At 38.7% G+C, this 22,406-nt stretch overlaps 1 protein-coding gene across 1 annotated transcript in view; it reads right to left on the reverse strand.

Moving 5' to 3' along the window:
* The window catches only part of MORC1 (MORC family CW-type zinc finger 1), a 197,612-nt gene extending 176,884 nt beyond the window's left edge, over nucleotides 1-20,728 (reverse strand). Inside the window, exons 1-3 of the mRNA XM_069069913.1 lie at nucleotides 20,676-20,728; nucleotides 11,716-11,750; nucleotides 4,508-4,576 (exon numbers count right to left, since the gene is read on the reverse strand). Of these exons, the coding sequence (XP_068926014.1) occupies nucleotides 4,508-4,576; nucleotides 11,716-11,750; nucleotides 20,676-20,728 (157 nt within the window). The remainder of the gene's footprint in view (nucleotides 1-4,507; nucleotides 4,577-11,715; nucleotides 11,751-20,675) is intronic.
* Nucleotides 20,729-22,406: the final 1,678 nt, after the last annotated feature.

Genomic DNA, 22,406 nt, shown 5'->3' on the forward strand with positions numbered 1-22,406 from the left:
TGCCCTCCCTTCCATCATCCCCCCTCACATCCTCTCCCCCCCCTATTCTCCTGGAGGGTGAGATCCCCTATTTAGTGTGTCTTTCCCTCCCTCCTCAAGCCAGATTCAATAGGAATAAGGTTGACCCATTCCCTTTTGCCTTCCTATTCTTCCCCTCCATTGTAACCATTTTCCCTTGCCTCTTCTGTATGAGATAGTTTGCCCCACTCTATCTCTCCCCATCTCCTCTCATTATATTCCTCTCACCTCTTAATTTCACCTTTTAAGTATCATCCCTTCCTGTTAAATTGGTCCCGTGCCCTCTATCTATGTATACCTGTAAACATATATACAAACATTCACATATGTATTCATATGCCCGCATACCCTCATATAAAGACATATATATATATATATATATATATATATATATATATATTTCTAATCCCTTCAACTACTGAGAAAAGTTTCATAAGTTACAATTATTATTTTTCCATGTAGAAATGTTAATAGTTCAACTTTGGCCAGGTGGCTCAGCAAGCAAGAGCACCGGCCCCAGTGCCGGGACGACCTGGATCAAATCCGGGCCCAGACACTCAGCACCACACCCAGAAACAACAACTGGCCGTGTAACCCCGAGCAAGCCACTCAACCCCGATTGCTTTAAAAAAAAAAATAGTTCAACTTTGATAAGTTCCTTATGATTTCTTTTCCCTGTTTACCTTCTCATGCTTCTCTTGCTTCTTGTATCTGAATATCAAATTTTCTATTCAACTCTGGTTTTTTCAGCAAGAATGCTTGAAAGTCCTGTATTCCACTGAATGACCATATTTTCCCCTGAAACATGATACTCAGTTTTGCTGGGTAGGTGACTCTTGGTTTTAATCCCAGCTCCCTTGACCTCCGGAATATCACATTCCAGGCCCTTTGATCCCTCAGTGTAGAAGCTGCCAGATCCTGGGTTATCCTGATTGTGTTTCCACAATATTCAAATTGTTTCTTCCTGGCTGCTTGTTGTATTCTCTCCTTAATCTGGAAATTCTGGAACCTGGCTATAATATTCCTAGGAGTTTTCTTTTTGGGATCTTTTTCAGGAGGTGATCGGTGGATTCTTTCAACCTCTATTTTGCCCTCTTGTTCTAAAACATCAGGGCAGTTTTCTTTGAGAACTTCCTGGAGGATGCTTTCCAGGCTCTTACTTTGGTCATGGCTCTCAGGCAGTCCAATAATTTTTAAATTATCTCTCCTGGATCTATTTTCCAGGTCAGGGTTTTTCCCATGAGATATTTCACATTGCCTTCTATTCTTTCATTTGTTTGGATCTGTTTAACAGCATCTTGATTTCTCATAAAGTCATTAGCTTCCATTTGCTCCAATCTAATTCTGAAGCAATGATTCTCTTCAGTGAGCTTTTGAGATTCTTTTTCCATCTGGCAAATTCGACTTTTTAAGGCATTCTTCTCCTCATTGCCTTTTTGAGCCTCCTTTGCCATTTGAGTCAATCTGTTTTTTAAGGTATTATTTTCTTCAGTCAGGCTGTTGACTCTCATAATTTTCTTGCATTGTTCTCATTTCTCTTCCCAATTTTTCCTCCACTTCCCTTATCTGCTTCTTAAGGTCCTCTATGGCCTGTAACCAGCTTGTATTTTCCTTTGAAGCTTTTGGTGCAGGAGTTCTGACTTCACTGATTTCCTCCTGTTCCATGCCTTGCTCCTTCTTATCCCCAAAATAGGAGTGTAATGTTGGAATCTTCTGTCTGCTTTGTTTCCTTTGCCTGCTCATTTTGCCACTCAATGATTTGACTTTTGGGCTTTTTGTCACAGTAGGACTCTACCACCAGACAGGGGAGTTTTCGTCCCAAATGCTGGGGTTTTCTCAGCTGCCGGAGGTATTAGATGGGTGCCCTCTCTGAGGTCTCCCCACGCTCTGGCAAGCTGGACACACACGCCAGGACCTCCACCCTAGACTGCCATCCAGATCCAAGCAGGTTAAAGCAAGAGCGATGACCCCTCAGACTGTTGCTTGGTCCCCCTACACTCTGCAGGCCAGGAGCTGAAGCCACCATGTGGCGCTGGCAGGCTGTGCTGGTGTCTCAGCAGTTTCTCGCCCCGGGGGTAAAAGCCACGCACTCCCACTTACTGGGTCCCAAAGTCCAGACTGCACTGGCCTCTCACCTTGTCCTTCGCATCTATGTATTGATAAATCTGGAAACGGCCACAGCTGCTGCTGATCTGGAGTCCCTCTGGCTGGCGGCTGGTCAGGCCCGCCCTGGGGCTAAAGCCTCGGCGTGGTGCTGGGCTCGGCTCCCAGAGCATTGCGCTGGCCGATTCCTGCCGGCCTGCCGGGCTGTTCTCAGCGGGAGGTTAGCTTCTCTGTGTCATTGTGTGGGTTCTGCAGTTCCAAAGTTTGTTTAGAGTCCCCTTTTTACATGGATTGGGGAGGGTGGAAGCCGGAGGGTTGTGCTTCTACTCTGCCATCTTGGCTCCGCCCCAGAATCCCTTAGTTTTCTTTTCTATGAAAGGAATGAGGGGACTAAGGTCCCTTTCAAATTGAAATTTAATCCTAAGAAGAATGCATGTGATGTATGACTACGATGCAGTGTGCATTTGGGAGAACTGGGTAATGTATATGATATGAAATGATATGACATAAGCAAGCACATATATAGTGCTTTAAGATTTGTAAAGCACTTTATAAATATTACTTCGTTTGAGTTTCACAACAACACTGAGAAGTCAGTGTCATCATCATCCCTATTTTATAGATGAGGAAACTGAGGCAAACAGAGATTAGAGTAACTTCCCAAGGTCAAAACACTACCAAGTATCTAAGGCTAAATTTGAACTCAGGTCTTGCTGACTTCAATCCCAATGCTCTAGGCACTGCACCACTAGGGTGATGCCTAATACAAAGCCTGGCATTTTTGGAAGATCTAGAGCAGAAATGGGGAGCCTGTGGCCTTGAGGCCACATATGGCCCTCTAGGTCCTCAAGTATGGCCCTTTGACTGACTCCAAACTTCACAGAACAAACCCCCTTAATAACAGGATTTGTTCTGTAAAACCTGGACTCAGTCAAAAGGCTGCACCCAAGGACCGAGAGGGCCACAGGTTCCCCACCCCTGACAGAGTGTGTTTGTACCTATACTGTGAGAAAATGGAAAACTTGGGATCTGAGGCTGGTGAAGATTGGTACATTCTGACTGTTTCAAGTCCAGACACTGAGGATCCACAGAGGGAAGGGACCTCATAGATCATCTATTCCTACCTATTCACTGAGGACCATTCAGGTCCCCAAGGTTGCAGAGGTAACTAAGGAAGGATTGGAACCAGGTCCCCTGACTCCTGAATCAGCAATCTTTGCATTATACCATAATGAACATATGTGGCTTTAAATTCTGGTATCCTCTTTAAGAAAAGGGATTATTTTCTTCTTTTTATATGTACCCCTGTTCCTACCACAATGTCTGACACAGAACAGTGCTTAATAAATTCTTGCTGGTTGATTGATTGATTGACATGTATGGAGAGATGAGAAGGGAGACATAATAGATGCAAGTATCTGACTGACACAGTCCTGGGTCCAAAGACGTCTTTTTGGGGGGAGAAGCCAACAGAATCAGAGTCTAGATATGAATTCACACATAAATACTATGTGTGGGTTGGGATTATAGGATTTCCCCCCTTGCTAATGAATAACACTGGACTATACAAAAAAGAAAACAAGGAGCTTTAAGGGTCCTGAAAGGCCTTTATGCTACGAGGCATATCTGATGAATGTTGCTCCATGGTTTAAGAGGGGTTTTGTGTAGAAAATAACCATGAAAATTTTTTTGTGTAGAAGATAACCACAAAAAATTCGATATACCAAGAAAAATATCACCAAGCTTTACACCGTCAAAGTCATGGATCCAGGGCCACTGGTGGGAACCCAAATGCCTTGGGGTTCCCATTGGATTTCAATTATAGTTTCGTATGCATAAGGAAAAGATAATGTAAGTGAGTCCCTCTGCAAGCTGGGAAATCTGTCTGAAGCCATCATCCCTCTGAACATGAAAGAAAAAAAACGTTAACCACTAAAATACAAGGCGAGGTGATCCCTAATTGGAGGTTAAGCAGAAAAGGGAAGACCACCTAAAGGCTAGAAACTAGCCCTGGGGGCTGGTGACAGTAGTACCGAAAGGGTCAGTCTTAGAATCAGGCTAGGTCTTAACAACTCTTACAATTCATTAGGTGGCACTACTTCATTCAAGCCAAGGTAAAAGTGTATCTACAGCAATGAGTATCTTCTAAATTTAATTTTTTTTCCTATCAGAATGTATGACCTCTTTAAGATTATTTGGCTAGGATTAATTTATCAAGCCAGTTGAAATACTTAAAAGTCAAATCTATGGCTATTCCACACACATCCCGCCCCCACCGAAATAACATTCAATACCTGATTTTACATATAGAGCTCAGTTTGCTTTTTTATTGGTTTTCTGACTGTTCATGGTAACAGCCAGTTAGGTAACTAGATAATTAACTTACCAGGGCTCATTCCATATCCGTCATCAAGGAAGCACAACATAAATCCACCCTGTAGTTTTTCATTATCCACTATAAGAGAAAGCAGCCATTACTAATAAATATTAAGCTTAATTTGTTCATTAGAAAGTCATGCTGCTCGTATGATTAATGTTCCTCCTAACACGGGAGCAGGGAGTGACACAGAGCAGGGGCACAATGATGGAACTCTGGGGAACTTGGCTGTGATTTTATGGAAACAGCAGGGGAAGAACAAGGGTGTAGCTAGAATACAAAAGCACTGAATTAAATTAAAATGAAAAGAAAATTTAAAAGCCTTAAGAGGTTACCAAAACATATCAGAAACTAGACTGCTCTGTAGGAAAAAAAAAAAGGCCAGACCCTGAAGTCACTCCGGCCCATTTGAACAAAGAATGTTGACCTTGACCTGGTCCATAGGCCTTTCCTTCTTTCCGTTCAAGCTCCTTTCTATATGGGTCCAAGTATCTCCTCCTAGTCCTAATTCTTTCATAACCTTTTGCCCCTGACTTAAATTCCCTCCAATTTTACCATTTTACCCAAAAGTTCTAAAAGAAAAAAATCCATCCTTGTGCAATTCAAATTCTTCATCTACAACAGAGTCAGCTTGACATGACAGATAGTCCATAAGAACAGGTTCTGTTTTCAAAACCTTACTAGAACTTAGGCAAATCACTTAACTTTTCAAAACCTCATTTGCAAAATGGGGATGAAACAACACATGGTTGCAACACAGGGTGGGTATAAAGAAACTCTTCTTTAAACATGAGTTTTCATTCTTATTCTGCTCTTAGGAAAAAAACAAAACACCAAAAGAATAAGATACAGGCCTTAATCTTGTTGGAAAGATTAGCAGTGTCAAGTCCTAAAATAAATCAAAGCCATGAGTTGAGGAATAAAGCATCTTTAACTGAGATTAACAGGGTTGCACACCTGCCACCCTGAAAAATGTCCAGTGGATTTCCCAACCAAAGCAACCCATAAAAAAGTTTACATAGTCTTAGAAGGAGAAGGGGAGGAGACAGTATGAGGTAGCAAGGCCTGGACATGAGACCCCAGTGGCCCCTGGCAATCCACACAAGGAAAGCCACTTCATTCTGTCTATTCTGCCCTTAATGTCATGAATCCCAATGGAAGGGGACAGAGACATCACAGGTCTAGATTCAGCTTGAGCCAGGTCCCCCACAAGGAAAGATATCAGAATGCGGGACCTAGTTCAGCTCAACCTAATCAAGAGTAAATATCTTAAGAGTAGGAATTCAAAGACCTTACTGAAATTCTGACATCACAAGGAACATTTACAGGCAGTTCATAGTACTTTTGGTATTACCAATTTCTGTCATTATATTAACAATTCTGTCAGCACAAAATAGATGTTTTTAACCTAGGGTCCATGACTTTAAAAATTATCTTGGGAACTGTATTTCAATATAATTTATTTCTGTTAGAATCTAGTGTATTTTATTTTATGCATTGTAAAACATTTTGAAATGGGGTGCACAGGTTTTATCATACTACCAAAAAAGAGTTAAGAACCTCTGTCACCTAGTAGTGAAATCAACTTTTTCAGGTATACCTTAACATATATCCAAATAATTACATGACAGGAAGTATACCTTTATTCCCTAAGCAGAAACATTAGGGACTCCTCATTTACATGTACCCTTGGACCTTGCCCTGCCTTCCTTCAGATATCCTGAATGGTGACAAATTTTGGAAACAGACAAGTAAATGGGGGAAGGAGAAAGAGAGGGAGAGACAGAGACAGATAGAGACAGAGAGCCAGAGCCTATGAAGATTTTCTTGGTAGTTCATCAACTAACTCTGTGGGCTTTTTGAAAAGATTAGTTTCATGGGGTGGCTAGGTGGCTCAGTGAATAGAGCACCTGCCCTGGAGTAAGGAGGACCTGTGTTCAAATCTGGCCTCAGACACTTAACACAAAAAACTAGCCATGTGACCTTGGGCAAGTCACTTAACCCCAATGCCCTACCTTCCCCCCTCCAAAAAAAAGCCAAAAAAAAAAAAAAAGAGAAAAGAGTAGTTTCCAAAATATCTTGAGCAATGGAAGCACAATAATATGAGGAAAAGCCCCAACTTTTGCTGAACTCAGACAGAAATAATCTCTCTCTCTCTCTCTCTCTCTCTCTCTCTCTCTCTCTCTCTCTCTCTCTCTCTCTCTCTTTCTCTCTCTCTGTCTCTCTCTGTCTCTCTCTGTCTCTGTCTCTCTCTCTGTCTGTCTCTCTCTGTCTGTCTGTCTCTCTCTCTCTGTCTCTGTCTCTGTCTCTCTCTCTCTCTCTCTCTCTCTCTCTCTCTCTCTCTCTCTCTCTCTCTCTCTCTCTCTCTCTCTCTCTCTCTCTGTCTCTCTCTCTCTCTCTCGGTCCCTGTCTCTCTCGATGCTATTACCTCCCATGCTATTATCATCTCTTTTCTGATAACTCCCAAATATATTTGGAGACAAACAGACAGACAGATAAATGTGTGTATATGTACACACATATATGTATGCATATGTATTTACAGTTTTAGAGATGGGGTGATATGCGAGGAATCTCCCCATCCCTTATATCCTTCCTAAACTCCAGGCCTGTTATCACCAATCTCCTGTTGTTCTTCTCTACCTGGATTTTCCACAGGCATCTCAAACTCAGTATGTCCAAATTGAGCCCATTATATTCCACAACCCCCTCCCTATGAAAATCTATCCCTCTTTCCAACTTCCCTATTAAGGGACCACCATCCTTGTATTCATCCAGGTCTGCAACCTTGGAAACATCCTTGACTCTTTTCTCTTACTCATCACCATAACCAACTGTTTACCACAGACAGCATCTTTCACACTTACCCCTGCCCCTTCCCTGTTTTCAGATCCAAATTGAGGCCACCATCATTTCTTACCCAGACTACTGTTAACAGCCTACTTCGTCTCCCTGCTTCCAATCTAATCCTTTCCAATCCATCTTCCACAGAGGAGCAAATCCAAATTCCTAACACACAGGTTTGACCAAATCATTTTGATCCACAAAAATCCTCAGTGGCTCCCTATCACCTCTAGAATAAAATACAAATTCCTTAGCCTGAAATTTTATGGTGTTTCACAACCTAATTTCCACTTATCTTTGCAGTCATATTTTGTATTACTTCCAATCACAGTCCATATTCCAATCATACTAGTTGTTTTCTAAACTTTCTAAACATTTCCCATTTCTATGCCTTTCTATACACTGTCTTTCATGCCCATAAAGGAGAATTTCTTTCTTGCTTACACTTTTTAGAATCCCCAGATCCCTTCAAGGCTCAGGTCAGGTGCCACCTCCTATTTGATGGCTTTCCTGATTCCCCTTAGTTACTAGTACTACCTTCTTTTTCAAATTATAATACATTTCTCTATTAATGTCCTTACTGGAATATTCCCTACCCCTGGTAGAAGGCAAACTCCCTGAAGGCAGGCTCTGTTTTATGTTTCTTTGTGTCCCTACAACCCAGCACAATACCTTTGCACATAGTAGGTATTTGCTGTTGAATGGAACTGACTTTCTGGTTTAAAATGCTTGAAACTGAATATTCTTACTTTACAATCCTACCTAGTTTATATTTAAAGGGTTAGCTAACATTGAAAGACAAGTCATGATAAATTTCAAACCCAGTGATTAAAAAATAATGCTTTTAAGGATTTTAGGGAGAGAGGCAACTTGAACCCAAGTTGTAAAGAAAGATTTTAGTCTTCCTTTCATACAGTCAAAGAGTTGGCAGACTTTGAGCTGAACCCTGAAGGACTGATAAGATTTGGCTGGAAATGGTAAGTGTTACTGATATTCCCTCAAGGTTTAGAGCAAGAGTTTCCAACCTAGAGTGACCCTACCCCAAGGATATAAAAGAAGTTTGTTAAAGGGGTACAAGGAACATGTGGTAACTGTATTTTCCTACTGAAATGAATTGATTTCTTTATTTTCTTATGTGCACATGCATGGCAAACAATACAATCAGTTTCCTTTTATACTGAATTAAGGGTGTAGGAATTTATTAAAAGCCAAGGGAAATGGGGACCAAAAAAATGGGAGCTCCTGGTTTAGAGCTAGTTCATTTAATTCAATACTTTTACTATACAGATAAGGACACTGAGACATAAAGAGGTTAAGTGACCATCCAATGCCACATAATCATGAAGCAGCAGAGTTGGGGTTTGAACCCAGATCTTCTGAATTAAATCTAGTGCTCCTTCCACCATACATGCTCTTAAAATAGATAATAAATATTCAAATGATAAAATGTGCGTGGATTATAGAATATAAAATAGGTAATTTTGATTGTATGAAATTAAAAAGGGTTCTCACAAACAAAATTAATGCAACCAAGATTAGAAAAAAAGCAGGAAAACTGGGGGGATGGGGAAATTACAGTAAGTTTCTCTGATCAAGGCCTCATTTCTCAAATATATAGAGAACTGAGTCAAATTTATAAGAATATGAGTCATTGCCCAATTGGTAAAAGGTCAAAAGATGTGAACGGGCAATTTTCAGGAAAAGAAATCAAAGCTATCTACAGTCATATAAAAATGCTCTAAATCACTATTGATGTGAGAAATGCAAATTAAGACAACTCTGAGGTAGTACCTCACACCTATCAAATTGGCTAATATGATAGAAAAGGAAAATTGACAGATGTTGGAAGGGATATAGAAAAACTGGGACACTAATGCACTGTTGTGGAGTTATGAAATGATCCAACCATTCATAAGAGCAATTTAGAACTATGTCCAAAGGGCTGTAAAACTGTGTATATCTTCTGACCCAGCAATGCTAGGTATATATGTACCCCAAAGAGAACAAAGAAAAAAGAAAAGGACCTATAAGTACAAAAATATTTATAGCACCTCTTTTTGTAGTGGCAAAAAATTGGAATTTGAGGTGACCTCACTCAACTAGGGACTGGCTGAACAAGTTGTAGTATGATTGTGATGGAATACTATTGTGGTGCAAGAAATGACCGGTAGGATGCTTTCAGAAAAACCTGATAAGACTTACATGAACTGATGCAAAGTGAAATGAGCAGAACTAGGAGAACATTGTACACAGTAATAGCAATATTGTATGATGATCAACTGTGAATGACTTCGCTGTTCTCAGCAATAAAATAATCTAAGAATTCCCAAGGATTTAAAATGAAAAATGCTATTTACTTCCACTGAAAAAATGATGGAGTCTGAATGCCTATTGAATCATACTTTTTTTAACCTTATTTTCCTTGGAGTTTTCTTTTTTTCTTTTTACTTTTTCTGATTACTTTTAAAACATGGTTAATATGGAAATATGTTTTATATGACTGCACATGTATAATGTATATCAAAATGACTGCCTTCTCAATGAAGGGAAAGGGGAAGAAGGGAGGGAGAGAAATTTGGAACTCAATTTTTTTAAATGAGTATTAAAATGTTTTTACATTTAACTGGAAAAAGATGAAATGTTAAAATTTTAAAATGAAATAAAATGTGCATGGAATGTACAGAAACTAGGAAAGAGAGTACCCTCCCTGGAGCAAAGCACATATTTAGCATAGTAACAGGAAATAAAGTTGGGTAAATGGGTTAGAGAGAGATTATGGAGTGTCTCAACCAAGTAGAGTTTACAACTGATCAGATAGATGATGTGGATATTTTCGAATCATGGATCAACAAGATGAAAATACTATTTTAGGAAGATTAATATACGATCATCATAAAGAAAAAACTAAATGGATGAAAAATGCCTTCTGTAGACTGTAACAAGTATTTGGATGGTCAGTTTACTGAAATAGTGTCATTACATATATCTGGGATAGACACTGTAAACAGGTTTTAAGTCAGGGCCAGAATTAAACAGGAAGAAGAATGCAAGCTAAAATTGCATTTGGTGAATTATATATTGCTTTTAATATTTCCAAACTGTTCCCTAATGCAAGGACTCATGTTTTCAACAGAAATATTATTTAAATGCTGTTTTATAGCTGCAAATATTGGGACCTAATAATCTCTAAAGAATTAATTTTTTTAGGTGATCCCAAGGGCAATGGAGTGATTTATATGGGTAAAGGTAGACTACGGTATAAATCTAATGATGGTGCAATGTGATGATGATGATATTATTATTATTAATAACAACAGCCAGCATTTATGATGTTTTAAAGAGTTAGATGATTCAGTGGATAGAGTACCTAGAAAGGGGAGGCAAGAGGGAAGGAAATAAAATAAGCATTTACTACTATATGCCAGGTACCATGCTAAATGTTTTACAAATATTTCATGAGATCCTCATAATAGCTCTGTAATATAGGTGCTATTATTATCCCCATTCTACAGCTGCAGAAACTGAGGCAAACAGAAGTCAAGTAACTTGTCTAAGGCTACATGGCTAATAAGTATCTACGGCCACATTTGAACTCAGATCTTCCTGACTCTAGACCCAGTATAAGCATTTTGCTGCGTAGCTTCACTAGGAACCAACAGAATAGATTTTTAATGATCTTTAACAGCTTTTCTCATCTGCTTTCTTGTCCTTCTTTCGCCCCCACTGTACATACATTGGTAAGATGTCTGACTGAGGATTGAAGAAAAGCACTTTTGTCATCTACTCCATCTGTATAAATAACGTAGCTTTACAGGAATGAACTCCATAGGCCATGGACTTATGAATATTCTGCTTTATCAAGTTCATTATATATTTGTTGACTGAAGATGAGATAAACTAAAAACAGTATTTTTAGTTTGAAATTTTATATTTCCCCAAACAAAACCATCTCATATTGTACATTCTCATATGCAATTTAAAATTGTGATGCATTGGGAGAAATAAGATGCTTGTTTAATAGTGAAGAACAATTAAGTTTATGTACTCTGTAAGTTTCAAGTGTTCTTTTATGGTAGGTAAGTTCAATGACCTAGAATATCTAGAGGCTATTAAAGAATCCTAGAAAAAATAATTTGCCAAATAGTATTTTCAATGGGTACCTGACCCCCAAAAGAACATATTTCTTGCCCTGGTTCCCCAAAGGATCAATGAAGTCAGAAAGCACTTAAACTGCATTCCAAAATACGCAGAATACATTTCTACTTCAGAGAGTAAGATGGATGCCAGAAAACATGAATATAATCACTTAAAACATATATATATATATATATACATATATGTATATCTATATGCAAATAAAAAAATCTGCTCACCTGAAAACACATCAAGTCTTGTAGCCCCTGCATCTCTGGAAACAACACAGAAATATTATTCCTTTAAAGATAGAATGCATGTTGAAGAAAAGGGAAAAGTCAAACTAAACTACTGATATACAATAATTATAACTTATCAACAATCAAAAAGGTAGAAATGTTCACTTCAATGGTTTGAAACAATTTTTAAAAAGCTTTTCACTATTAGTTTATTTTCCTGGTATGACTGACCCCTGTTCACCTGAATATTCTGAATGTCAAAACGCCTCCAAATTCCTGAACTTTGAGAAATAGCAAGCAGAGGAGTGTGGTTATACTGAGTTCAACTAAAGGGGCTTGAAGACAAGAACTGAGTTCAAAGAATTACTCATAGGATCATGGATTCAACATTGTAAAATTTTGACTCTTAACCCTTTTTATTTATAGATTATTTAAGTATCTGCTTTAATAAATGGAGAAAAACACTAAGCAATCACTTGCTAACTATCTCCTTTCTTGGCAGTTATTATTAGAATGGTAAGTCAGGAAGATGCCATTGGTATCATAAAAATGGATTTTAAGAAGGCATTTGACAAATTCTTTTCACAGGATCATTGTGAATAAGATAGAAAGATGCACTAGTTGACAACAACAGTAACGATATTAATGATAATAGCGTATTTGATGTTTTAGGAACTATCTGAATGGATACAAACAACAGTGATTAATGGACTGATATCAACCTGGTGACAGATCTCTACTGGATACCAAGGAATCTATCTTCACCATTTTCATCAGTCAATAAACATTTATTAGGCACTTACTTGTCAGGCACTGTGCTAAGCACTAGGGATACAAAAAAGATGCAAAAGACAGTCCCTGCCCTCAAGGAGTTTACAATCAGGAAGCATTTGTTAGGCATCTCCTGAGTGCCTGCCATTTTGCTAGGTACTGGGAATACAAAAAAAAATGAACTAATTCTTGCTCTCAAGGAGCTTACATTCTATTAGTGAATTAGATCAAGTCATAAATGACATGCATAAATGAATCTGCAGTTGATATGAAGGTGAAAGGCACAGTCTATATGCTGGAAGTCCAAAAATATCTGAGTAATCTAAGATGACTGACTCAATCTGGTATGATGCAATTTAATAGGGTTATATGTAAGTTGGCATTCTTGGGTTAAAAAAATTCAAATGTACAAGTACAGAATGGGATAATAATACATGTGGAAAATATTTGAGAGTTTTAAAAATTCACTTTATTTTTAATTAATGGAATAAAACAAGCATTTCTGTAACAGGGTTCTGATAACAATAAAAAGAAATAAGAAAAAAACTGAATACAGGATAATTATATTGAGCAATTTTGACTCGGGGAAGAGTCAAGAAAATACATCTCTTTGAAGAGAAGTGGGGTGTGTATGTGTGCGCACATATGTATATGTATGTATGTATGTGCATATGACATACATACACATACAATCTGTGTTACAAAGGATGACTTGCAGGGTAGCGAATAGGGGAGGAGAAGGATAAATTTGATAGTGGAGATGATGTAAACACAAAACATATAAATAAAAAAAAGACTTTTAAAATATTTTTGAAGATTTTATGATGAGTCAGTGGTATGACATGTCAACCAAAAAATCAACATGGTTTTAGACTATATTAGGAGAGGCACAGGAGGGAGTTAATTGGTCAGACTCCATCTGGTATGTGGTATTAAGTTCTGGGTGCCATATTTGGGAGAGAAATGGACAAACTGAAGCATGTCTGGAGGACAGAGAGTCCTAGAGACTATGGCATTTGAGGATATGCTTAAAGAACTGGGTATATTTAGAGCTAGGAACCACATGAAATCAAGTGTCTGAAGCGCTAGCATGAGGAAGAGGGTTTGGATGTTTTTCTTAGCTTCTGAGGGCATGAATACCAAAAGTGGGTGAAAGCTGCAGAATTAGATAATAGGTCTCATGCAGGGGAAAGCTTCCTAATAATTAGTGCTGTCCAAAAGTGGCCTACTTTAGAAGATAGTGGGTCCCTATCTTTGAAAGTCATCAAGTAGAGACTGCATTACCACTTGTCAGGTATGTAAGAAAGGGATTCTCCTTCAGGTTTGGTTTGGACTAGAATGGCCTCTGAAAATCCTTCCTTCTATGATTTGGGCTTGACACAGGGCACTAGAACAGTATTTAAAAGGATAGTGTATCTCTCTGGGAATGGTAATGATCAATACGGGGTGAATGACTCTGATCCACACTTCTGTTAGTTACCTTCTCAGTATGCCTAAAATAGGATGAGGCAAAAACTTTGGGGATTTCTTCTACTTCTCCTTAAGTAGTCTTGACATGATTAGTATGCAAGAGAAACTCCTTAGTTTCTGATTTTCTAAATGAGATCTTTCTAATATGTGAAATAATTAAAACACACATATGATACAATTGACACATTTTTCAATGCTTTTTAATTCTTTTAAGAATCAACCCAAACTCTGCCCCCCCATTTAAAAAAAATCACTCACCCCACCAAAATAAAGAACAGCATCACAAATTACAAAACTAAAGACAATAGCTCAGGAGACCAGCCTAGAGTGATGCTCACGCCTTTTCAAACAAAGTGAATACTGAAGCTGAGGAACAAGGAGGCAGTCTCAAAGGAGCCAGAAGCCTTTCAAGGAGGAAACCCTCCTCTTAAGAGGGTTTGTGATTTCACAAAAGACTCACAGTAATTATACTTCAACGGTTTTTGGGTTCTGCAGCCTAACAGATCAAGAAACTTAATTAATATCAATGTTTGGACTTCCCATTACCAGAGTGACAAAACCCAGAAATTATAGGTTTAAAAATACAAGATTTCTGCAATTAAGAAACAATGATAAACGCAAACAAAAAAGCTAACCTGCAATTTATATTCAAATAATAATTGTGTCACTTGCATTACTATCAACAAGCATTTATTAAGTATCTGGATGTAGACACTGGACTAAGTGCTGGAGGGGGGAGGCACAAAATTTGACATGATTTGGGGGTGAATTTTTCTGGTAAATCTTTATAACCCTTTTTACACATTCTTGGGAGCCACTAATATTGATTCCTATTTGGAAAATTTTGGATTCCTTTTCCATGCCTTCCAAAAACCTCCGATATCAACTAAATGAAAACTAGTTGCTTTCTCTAAATCCAACACATCTGACTATGCAGAGCTGCCTTCTTGTCGTCATCTGTTAGAAAAATCTCCCTCAGAGAAGAATCCGAGGAACCTGAATGATTTGTATTGAGATAAATAATTAAGGTTGCTGAAACCAGTATGAGGAGGCTACATCATTCCTCACTAGATTTATGATATGGAGGGTGGCTAGGTGGCACAGTGAACAAAGCACTGGCCCTAAAGTCAGGAGGACCTGAGCTCAAATCCGGCCTCAGACAGTTAACACTTACTACCCTTGTGACCTTGGGCAAGTCACTTAACCCCAAGTACCCTGCCCTCCCCCTTCCAAAAAAAAGCAAAAGAAAAAAATACTTATGATATGGTATCTTTGTTTTATTTCTGAGACTGGCTTTCCCTACTTTGCCCAAGCCTGAAGTTCAATAGCCACTCACCGGCCCAATCCAACTACTGACTGGCACAGGATCTCTGTTTGAGGACCGGTATGCCACCCTTTATGCAGTCTAGCATTCCCCCACTCCTGAGGACTCATTATATAGATGCCAGACTTAGTCTGGACACCCAATGGTTTAGCCCACTGAAGCTCCAGAATGCAAACAATCCACAAGCCTCAGCCTCCCCGTCAACTCAGTACAGGCCTGGGCTACCACACTCAACGATGGTGTCTGCTTTTTACACAGGCAGCTGTTATTCTCACTTTAGTACTCAAGTCCCTAAAACAATGCAGTTTTATTAGAATCCTTAAAAAAAAGAAAGAATCCAAATAACTCTTTCAGACTCATGTGGCAGGGCACTGAAATGTGTTTAAAAAGCAACTGCAGCTGATATCATGAGACAGAATATAAAAAGATTAGGGATGGAAGGTTTTGGTGTTTTTGGAGGGGGGAAAGGCCTGGCAACTGGGGTTAAGTGACATGCCCAAGGTCAAAAGCTAGTTAAGTGCATCAAGTATCTGAGGCCAAATTTGAACTCAGGTCCTTCTGACTTCAGGGCTATTGCTCTATTTACTGCACCACCTAGCTACCCCAGGATGGAAGGTTTCAATAAAATGGCTACTGAAAATTTTAAAATAAGTGGCAAGCCCTGCTGTTGTAGAAAGAAGACTACTTTTTACTATATTAGAAAAATCTAATGCAATGTCTAAAGTATCCAACTATTCCTTACTGGCCAGACAATGTAGAATTACTATGTCAGACAAAACTAGGCAATATTTAATGTGCCAAATAAATAGGTAGAGTTTTACAGAGGATAGGAAGAATGTTAGGACAGGGCTTTTGCAGGACAGGGATTACAGGGGAAGGTCATTAAGTGATCCATTCACCTCTAAAATATATAAATACCTTTTGCTTTTTGTTAGTTTCAGACTGATCTCATCTCACCCATGTGAGAAATGCAGGGATCCCACTACTGATCAGTATAGAAGCTTGGACTTGCTTCTCCCTGATCCAGGGAGCCCACCAAACTGGGGCCAGTCAGTGCAGACACCCATCAGTATTAGGCCACAGCAGAAGTAATCCACTGCAGCTCTGCAATCCTAAATTCAAGCATCTACCAGCCTCAGCTCTCCCAGTAACAGAGATCACAGGCATGTACTACCATGCCCAGTTATAATACTTTTGGAATGGGGTGGCTAGGTGGCGCAGTGAGTAAAGCGCCTGCCCCAGAGCCAGGAGGACCCGAGTTCCTTTCTGGCCTCAGACACTTAACACCCATACAAAAAAACTAGCTGTGTAACCTTGGGCAAGTTACTTAACCCCAATTGCCCTCCAAAAGGCAAAAAACAAACAAAAACCTTTGGAATAAGCTACTTTATTACAGAACAGGTAACCTTTTCTAGGTGAGTTGCTGAAGCCTTGAGCTGGAGTGACACTGATTTTACCCCTCTGTTATACTACGTTTCCTTTAACTCTTAAAATCTAGTTTTTCAGTTTATTCCTGGGACAGAGGTTATATTTATCTCAGTTAAATGAGTCAATTAGCATTTAAGTCCCGATGTGTCAGGCATTATGCTATGTTCTGGGTATGCAAATGAAGTAATAGAATTAAAATTATTTTATTGTATATTCTGATTCTTGTTTCCATCTCCGGACCCCTTTTTTCCCTTTGTGTATGATTATATGGCTACATTTTACCTACATAAATAATGAGTGTCAACACACATAAATATATTTATGTGTACACATATACATATATGTGGTACAATAGATGGATTACTGGGCCTCAAGCCAAGACTTGAGTTCAAATCCAGTCCCAGTCATTTATTAGCTGTGTGACCATGGCAAAGTCATTTAATCTTTGTTTGCCTCAGTTTCTTTAATTGTAAAATAGGGATAATAATAGCACCTGCCTCCACAGGGTAGTTTTGAAGATTAAATGAGTTTATATTTGTTAAATATTTGGTACAGTGCCTGGTACATAGTAAGTACTATATAAATGTTAGCTACGTATTATTTTATTATATATTAATATTGTTATGTTCATTAACGTTATTATATTATTATCATTATTTTACTATTCTCCTTTCCATGCACTAAACCTCAGTCAGAGTTTTACTCTATTCATAATCTGAATAGAACACATTTACTATAAACTCTTTTGACTTTGCTCATGTTGTTTGTTACTTGTACCTGGAAAGCCTTTCCTGATGCCCCTTAATTATTAGTTTTCTCTCTCTCTCTCTCTATCTCTCTGGAAAGCCTTTCCTGATGCCCCTTAATTATTAGTTCTCTCTCTCTCTCTCTCTCTCTCTCTCTCTCTCTTTTTCTCTCTCTCTCTTTCTCTCCCTCTCCCCCTCCCTCTCTCTGTCTCTCTCTCTCCTTACATTATTTTGTTACTTCTTAGTTGTGTAAAAGTTGCATTTCTGCAGGAGAATATAAGCTCTGAGGGCAGGCAATTATTTTTCTTTTATATTTTTAACACCACCACACACTGAGAACAAAACCTTGCATCTAACTGACTCTTAACAAATGCTTACTGAATGAACGAATGTCCTCCCTACCATCTCTGCTTGCTGAAAATCTAAAGGCAAGTTCAATCGTCACCTTTACCAAAGTGGCTTCTGTAACCTCACCAGTAAAAAGTTATCTTTCCCTCCTCTGAAAGTACATTTATCTTCTTTGCATTTCTTCTATGCACTTAACAAATTCTATTTTTGTTATAACTTTGTGGAAAGTGTGACATTGTGTATAAAAGGATGGCCTTGGAGTCAGAAAGGCTTGGGTTCAAGTCTTGCTTCTAAAAGAATAGACGTGTGACCCTAAACAAGCCTTTTCTGTAGGCTACAGACAACTCTTTAAGATGCTAAGTTAAAGGCCAGTTTTTTTTTTCAGTTAAATTCTTCCTTTCCTTTATTTTTTTTTTGGAGGAGGAAGGCAAGGCAAATGAGGTTAAGTGAATTGTCCAAGGTCACACAGCTAGCTAAGGATCAAGTGTCTGAGGCCACATTTGAACTCTGGTCCTCCTGACTTCAGGGCCAGTGCTGTATTCACTGCACCACCCAGCTTCCCCCTTTTCCTTTATTAAAAAAAAAAAACAAAAACATTTCAATTAAACAAGTATTTATTTTCCTTCCTTCCCAACCCCTACCTTTAATTTAAAGTAAAACATGAAAAACAAAACTGTTGTAAAAATATGCATAGCTAAGCAAAAAGAATTCCTACATTGGCCATCTCCAAAAACATGTCTCATCATACTTGAATCAATCACCTCTGTGTCACAGGTAGGTAGCATAGATCATCATCTTTCCTCTATGATAACTGCACTGATCTTAAGATCTTCCACAGGCGTTTGTCTTTACAAGGTTGTTGTTATTGTATAAATTATTCCTGCTCACTTTATTCTGCATCAGTTCATAAAAATTTTCCCAGGTTTCTTGGAACTCATCCCTTTCAGTATTCCATTACATTTAACTACCGTAACTTGTTCAGTCATTCTTCAACTGTTGAGCACCTCCTACAAACCAGCTAACACAACAGTGACAGAAGACTTCATAACTGCAAGTACAAACCAAAATAATAACAATAAGTTTATATCTTCCTGCTTGAAAGCAGGAAGTTTGTTCTATTTGCCTCTGTAGTCCATCTCTCTAGAGCATAACAGATTAACCTGCATATTGTTGTTGTTGCTGCATCCCTCATTTTCAAAGAGGACCAATGACATCAGGGGCTTGGGAGTGACTTGGGTTTAAGTGAGGCAGATCTGTACAAAGTCTGCAGCCTCACTCTCTCTTCCAGAGTTCTCCTATGAATCTTCCATAGAGGGTAATATGGAGACTTCTCCTTGGATCTGTCAACATTTCACAGGCGATTATCACACTTGAGTTTCATCATTGACAAAAGATCAAGAACTCTGTGAATCAAATTCAGGGGGGTGTTTTCACCCTGCCCTTTACTATCTGCATGCATAAAATACTTTAAAATATTTCTGGAATGGTTAAGTATATCACTGTAGAGACATCTTAAGAAATGTCTGCTTCTCTTGATTTCAGACTCAAACAGAGAGAGACAATTCACCTTGGAGACAAACTCACATGAAGTGCATGCAGTCTCTGCTCTGTTGCTTCCTTTATTCAATTCAATTTCACTCCTCAACCATTTACTAGAAACCTGCTATGTACCATACACTTTGTGATCTGGAGATATAGAGTAAAAAGTTAAATAGCCCTGCCCTCATAGAGCTTACATCTTATTGGGGGAAACAACACAAACACGAATAAGTAATAGTAATAATAATAATAATAATGTCATTATTATACAGCAATTTTTTTTTTGGTTTACAAAAGCACTTTAGAAGTATCTCATTTGATCCTCACAACAACCCTGTGAGGTAGGTGCTATTATGTTCAACATTTTACAGCTGAAGAAACTCAGGAAGACAAAGGTTAAGTGATCTGCCAGGTAGTAAATGTCTAAGGCTGGATTCACTCACACACACACACACACACACACACACACACACACATATATAACTTATATATGTACACATATACATATGTCAAAATATACGTATCAATATATACACATATTTAAATGATAGAAGGGAGAGGAGAAAAAGAAGGAAAGAAGGGAAGGAGTAGAAAGGAAAGAAGGTAGGGAAGAAAGAAGGAAGGGAAGAAGGGGGTAAAGAAGGAAGGAAAGAGGCAGTTAATGAAGAAAAGAAGGTAGGGAGGGAAGAAAGAAAGAGAGGAAGGGAAGGAAAAAAAGGAGGAAGGGAGGGAGGCAGGGAAGGGAGGGAGAGAAAAAAAGAAGAGAGGAAGAGAAGAAAGGAAGGAAGGGAGGGAAAGAGGGTGGGAGGAAGACAGAATTTTTGGAAGAGGAGATGCAAAACCATTTGTAGGAGGTAGCAACTTGAAATGAGATGAACCTAGGTAAGGATTCCAAGAGCCAGAGAAAAAGAGGGAAAGTATTCCAGTCTTTTACAAAATGCCAAGAGACAGAAGATGGCCAGTTTAGACGGAACAGTTTGTATGGGGGATTGATGTAAAATCAGTTTGGAAAGACCAGGTTGTAGAGAGCTTATGAACGACTCAAAATGCTAAAAGAACAGTGGACTTAATCCTACAGGCAATATACAGCCAGTGAAGCTTCTTGAGCAGAGGATGGACATGGTCTGACCTGTGCTTTTAGGAGTATCAATTTGTAAATTGGATGGATGATGGACTGAAGAGGAGAAAGGCAGCTGATAATGTCTAAATATTACAGTGAATCCCCCTGCTGTGATGCTTAGGAAAAATAATCACATCATCATCTTTAAATCCACAAACACTGGATTTATGTCATAAATTTCCCTCAACAAATTTCAGTTACAGGCATGTCTTACCTTGCATTGTCAAGTAATTCAGCAAGGGCTCCAAAAAGGAAACTGTGAGTCATGCTGATGGAATACAAAGAAGGCAAATTATAAAACATCGCAGGACATGATAAGAAAGGGTCATAACACCTGTGGACACACACAAATAACAGCAAAAAGGCAATTCATCCAGGACCAGACAGCTAACCTATTAAGGAGTTATTCTGGAGTCAGGTTTCTCCAAGCTGTACTGGTTCTGAAGTAGATGCCTTCCATTAAGAATCCCAGGATAAGAATAGCTTAGCAAAATGATTCGGTCAGCTCCTTGTAAAATGTGAAAGTGTGGTTATCATACATGGTCCTTAAAGTTTACAAGATAATTTATAAACACTGTATAGTTTGTCCAGTGAGTTGTTTATTAAAAATTGATTTAAGGCAGGCTAGTTTCTGAAAAAGACTAAGGATTAAAGGCCCACAAACACATTTCTGTATATCCAAGAGGTACCATCTGTTGCCACAGCAAAAGAGAGGGAGTGCCCCTGTTTGCCCTGATAAGCTACACTCATCCTGAAATCCTTACAACTTCTGAGGCAGGAAAAAAAGTAAAAAAAAAAACTGCTTCCAAAATACCTCCTTAATCCACTGTCTGGGGTCACTCTCTTGATGATGCCAACTACTGTAGAAACTACACAGAGAAGATGTTCACGATCTTAGAATTTTGGTATCTTTAATCAGTTCTATGGAGGTGAACTCTGAGTACTGACAGTCCTGCATCTGCCTTTTCTTCATTTACTGGTCCAGGCATTTTCAATCAGCAGCCAGAAACCAGAATCAAGGAAAGGTTTCCAAAATAATTTTCTCATGCCTATTAGGCAGAGGCGGTAGAAGCTAGTGGGGCTCATTTAAATAATCATCGGCTCATTTGTACAACAGAAAAGATTACCTACAACACCGTAGAGATTCCGAATTATATCAGCTCGTAGGAAATTATGCATGTAACTTAAAATTCACTTTAAAGCATATGCATATACTAGCTTTTAAGTGTAGTTCATAGATGGGGGTGGGAATGCCCCTAAGGCAAAGGCAGCTTTAAGATCTTTGCTAAAAGTAACTACTAAAGTTAATAACAATACTTTTGGGCCAGACCTATGATTTTATTGCCAAAGGGAGCTACTGGAAGTGGAAACTCCCTTCCCCAGTGAAGATTAGCATCTCTTTTGCAATTTATAGCCTTAAAGAGTTAGCGGGGATACTGAGAAGTTCAGTGGTCTGCTCAGGATCACGAAGTCAGTATATATAGGAAGGGAAAGTGAAAAGCTTCCTGATTTCAATACCACCTTTTTATCCATCATACCATACTGGCTTATAATTAGTAACAAGACTAATAATAACACCACTTCACATTTATATAAGCACTTTCAAGTTTAATAGAGGTCTCTCACTTTTAGCAAAACTGATCCGTGAAAATCCAGATTTAAGCTAAATTGTCATGATCATTTGCCTTACAAAAATAGCAATAGCTAATATTTATCTACTGCTTAAAAAGTTTGGGAAGCACTTTACATATTGGGGAAGGGGGATGTAAACAGCACTGAGGCCTCAGTTTACTTACTTGGGGAGGCTTCCTTTATCTCAAAACTCAAGAGTCCTTTAGAGCTGAGGCTCGGGAGGCTGAATAGGGATAATAATAGCACCCATCTCCCAGGGTTATTGTGAGGCTCAAATGAAATGATTCTAAAGCACTTTGCACATAGCAAGTAA

This window comes from Petaurus breviceps, unplaced genomic scaffold (assembly GCF_028583685.1).
Source record: "Petaurus breviceps papuanus isolate PSGF00001 unplaced genomic scaffold, PetGlider_PUasm1.0 90792, whole genome shotgun sequence".
In the NCBI taxonomy this organism is placed as follows: Eukaryota; Metazoa; Chordata; class Mammalia; order Diprotodontia; family Petauridae; genus Petaurus; species Petaurus breviceps.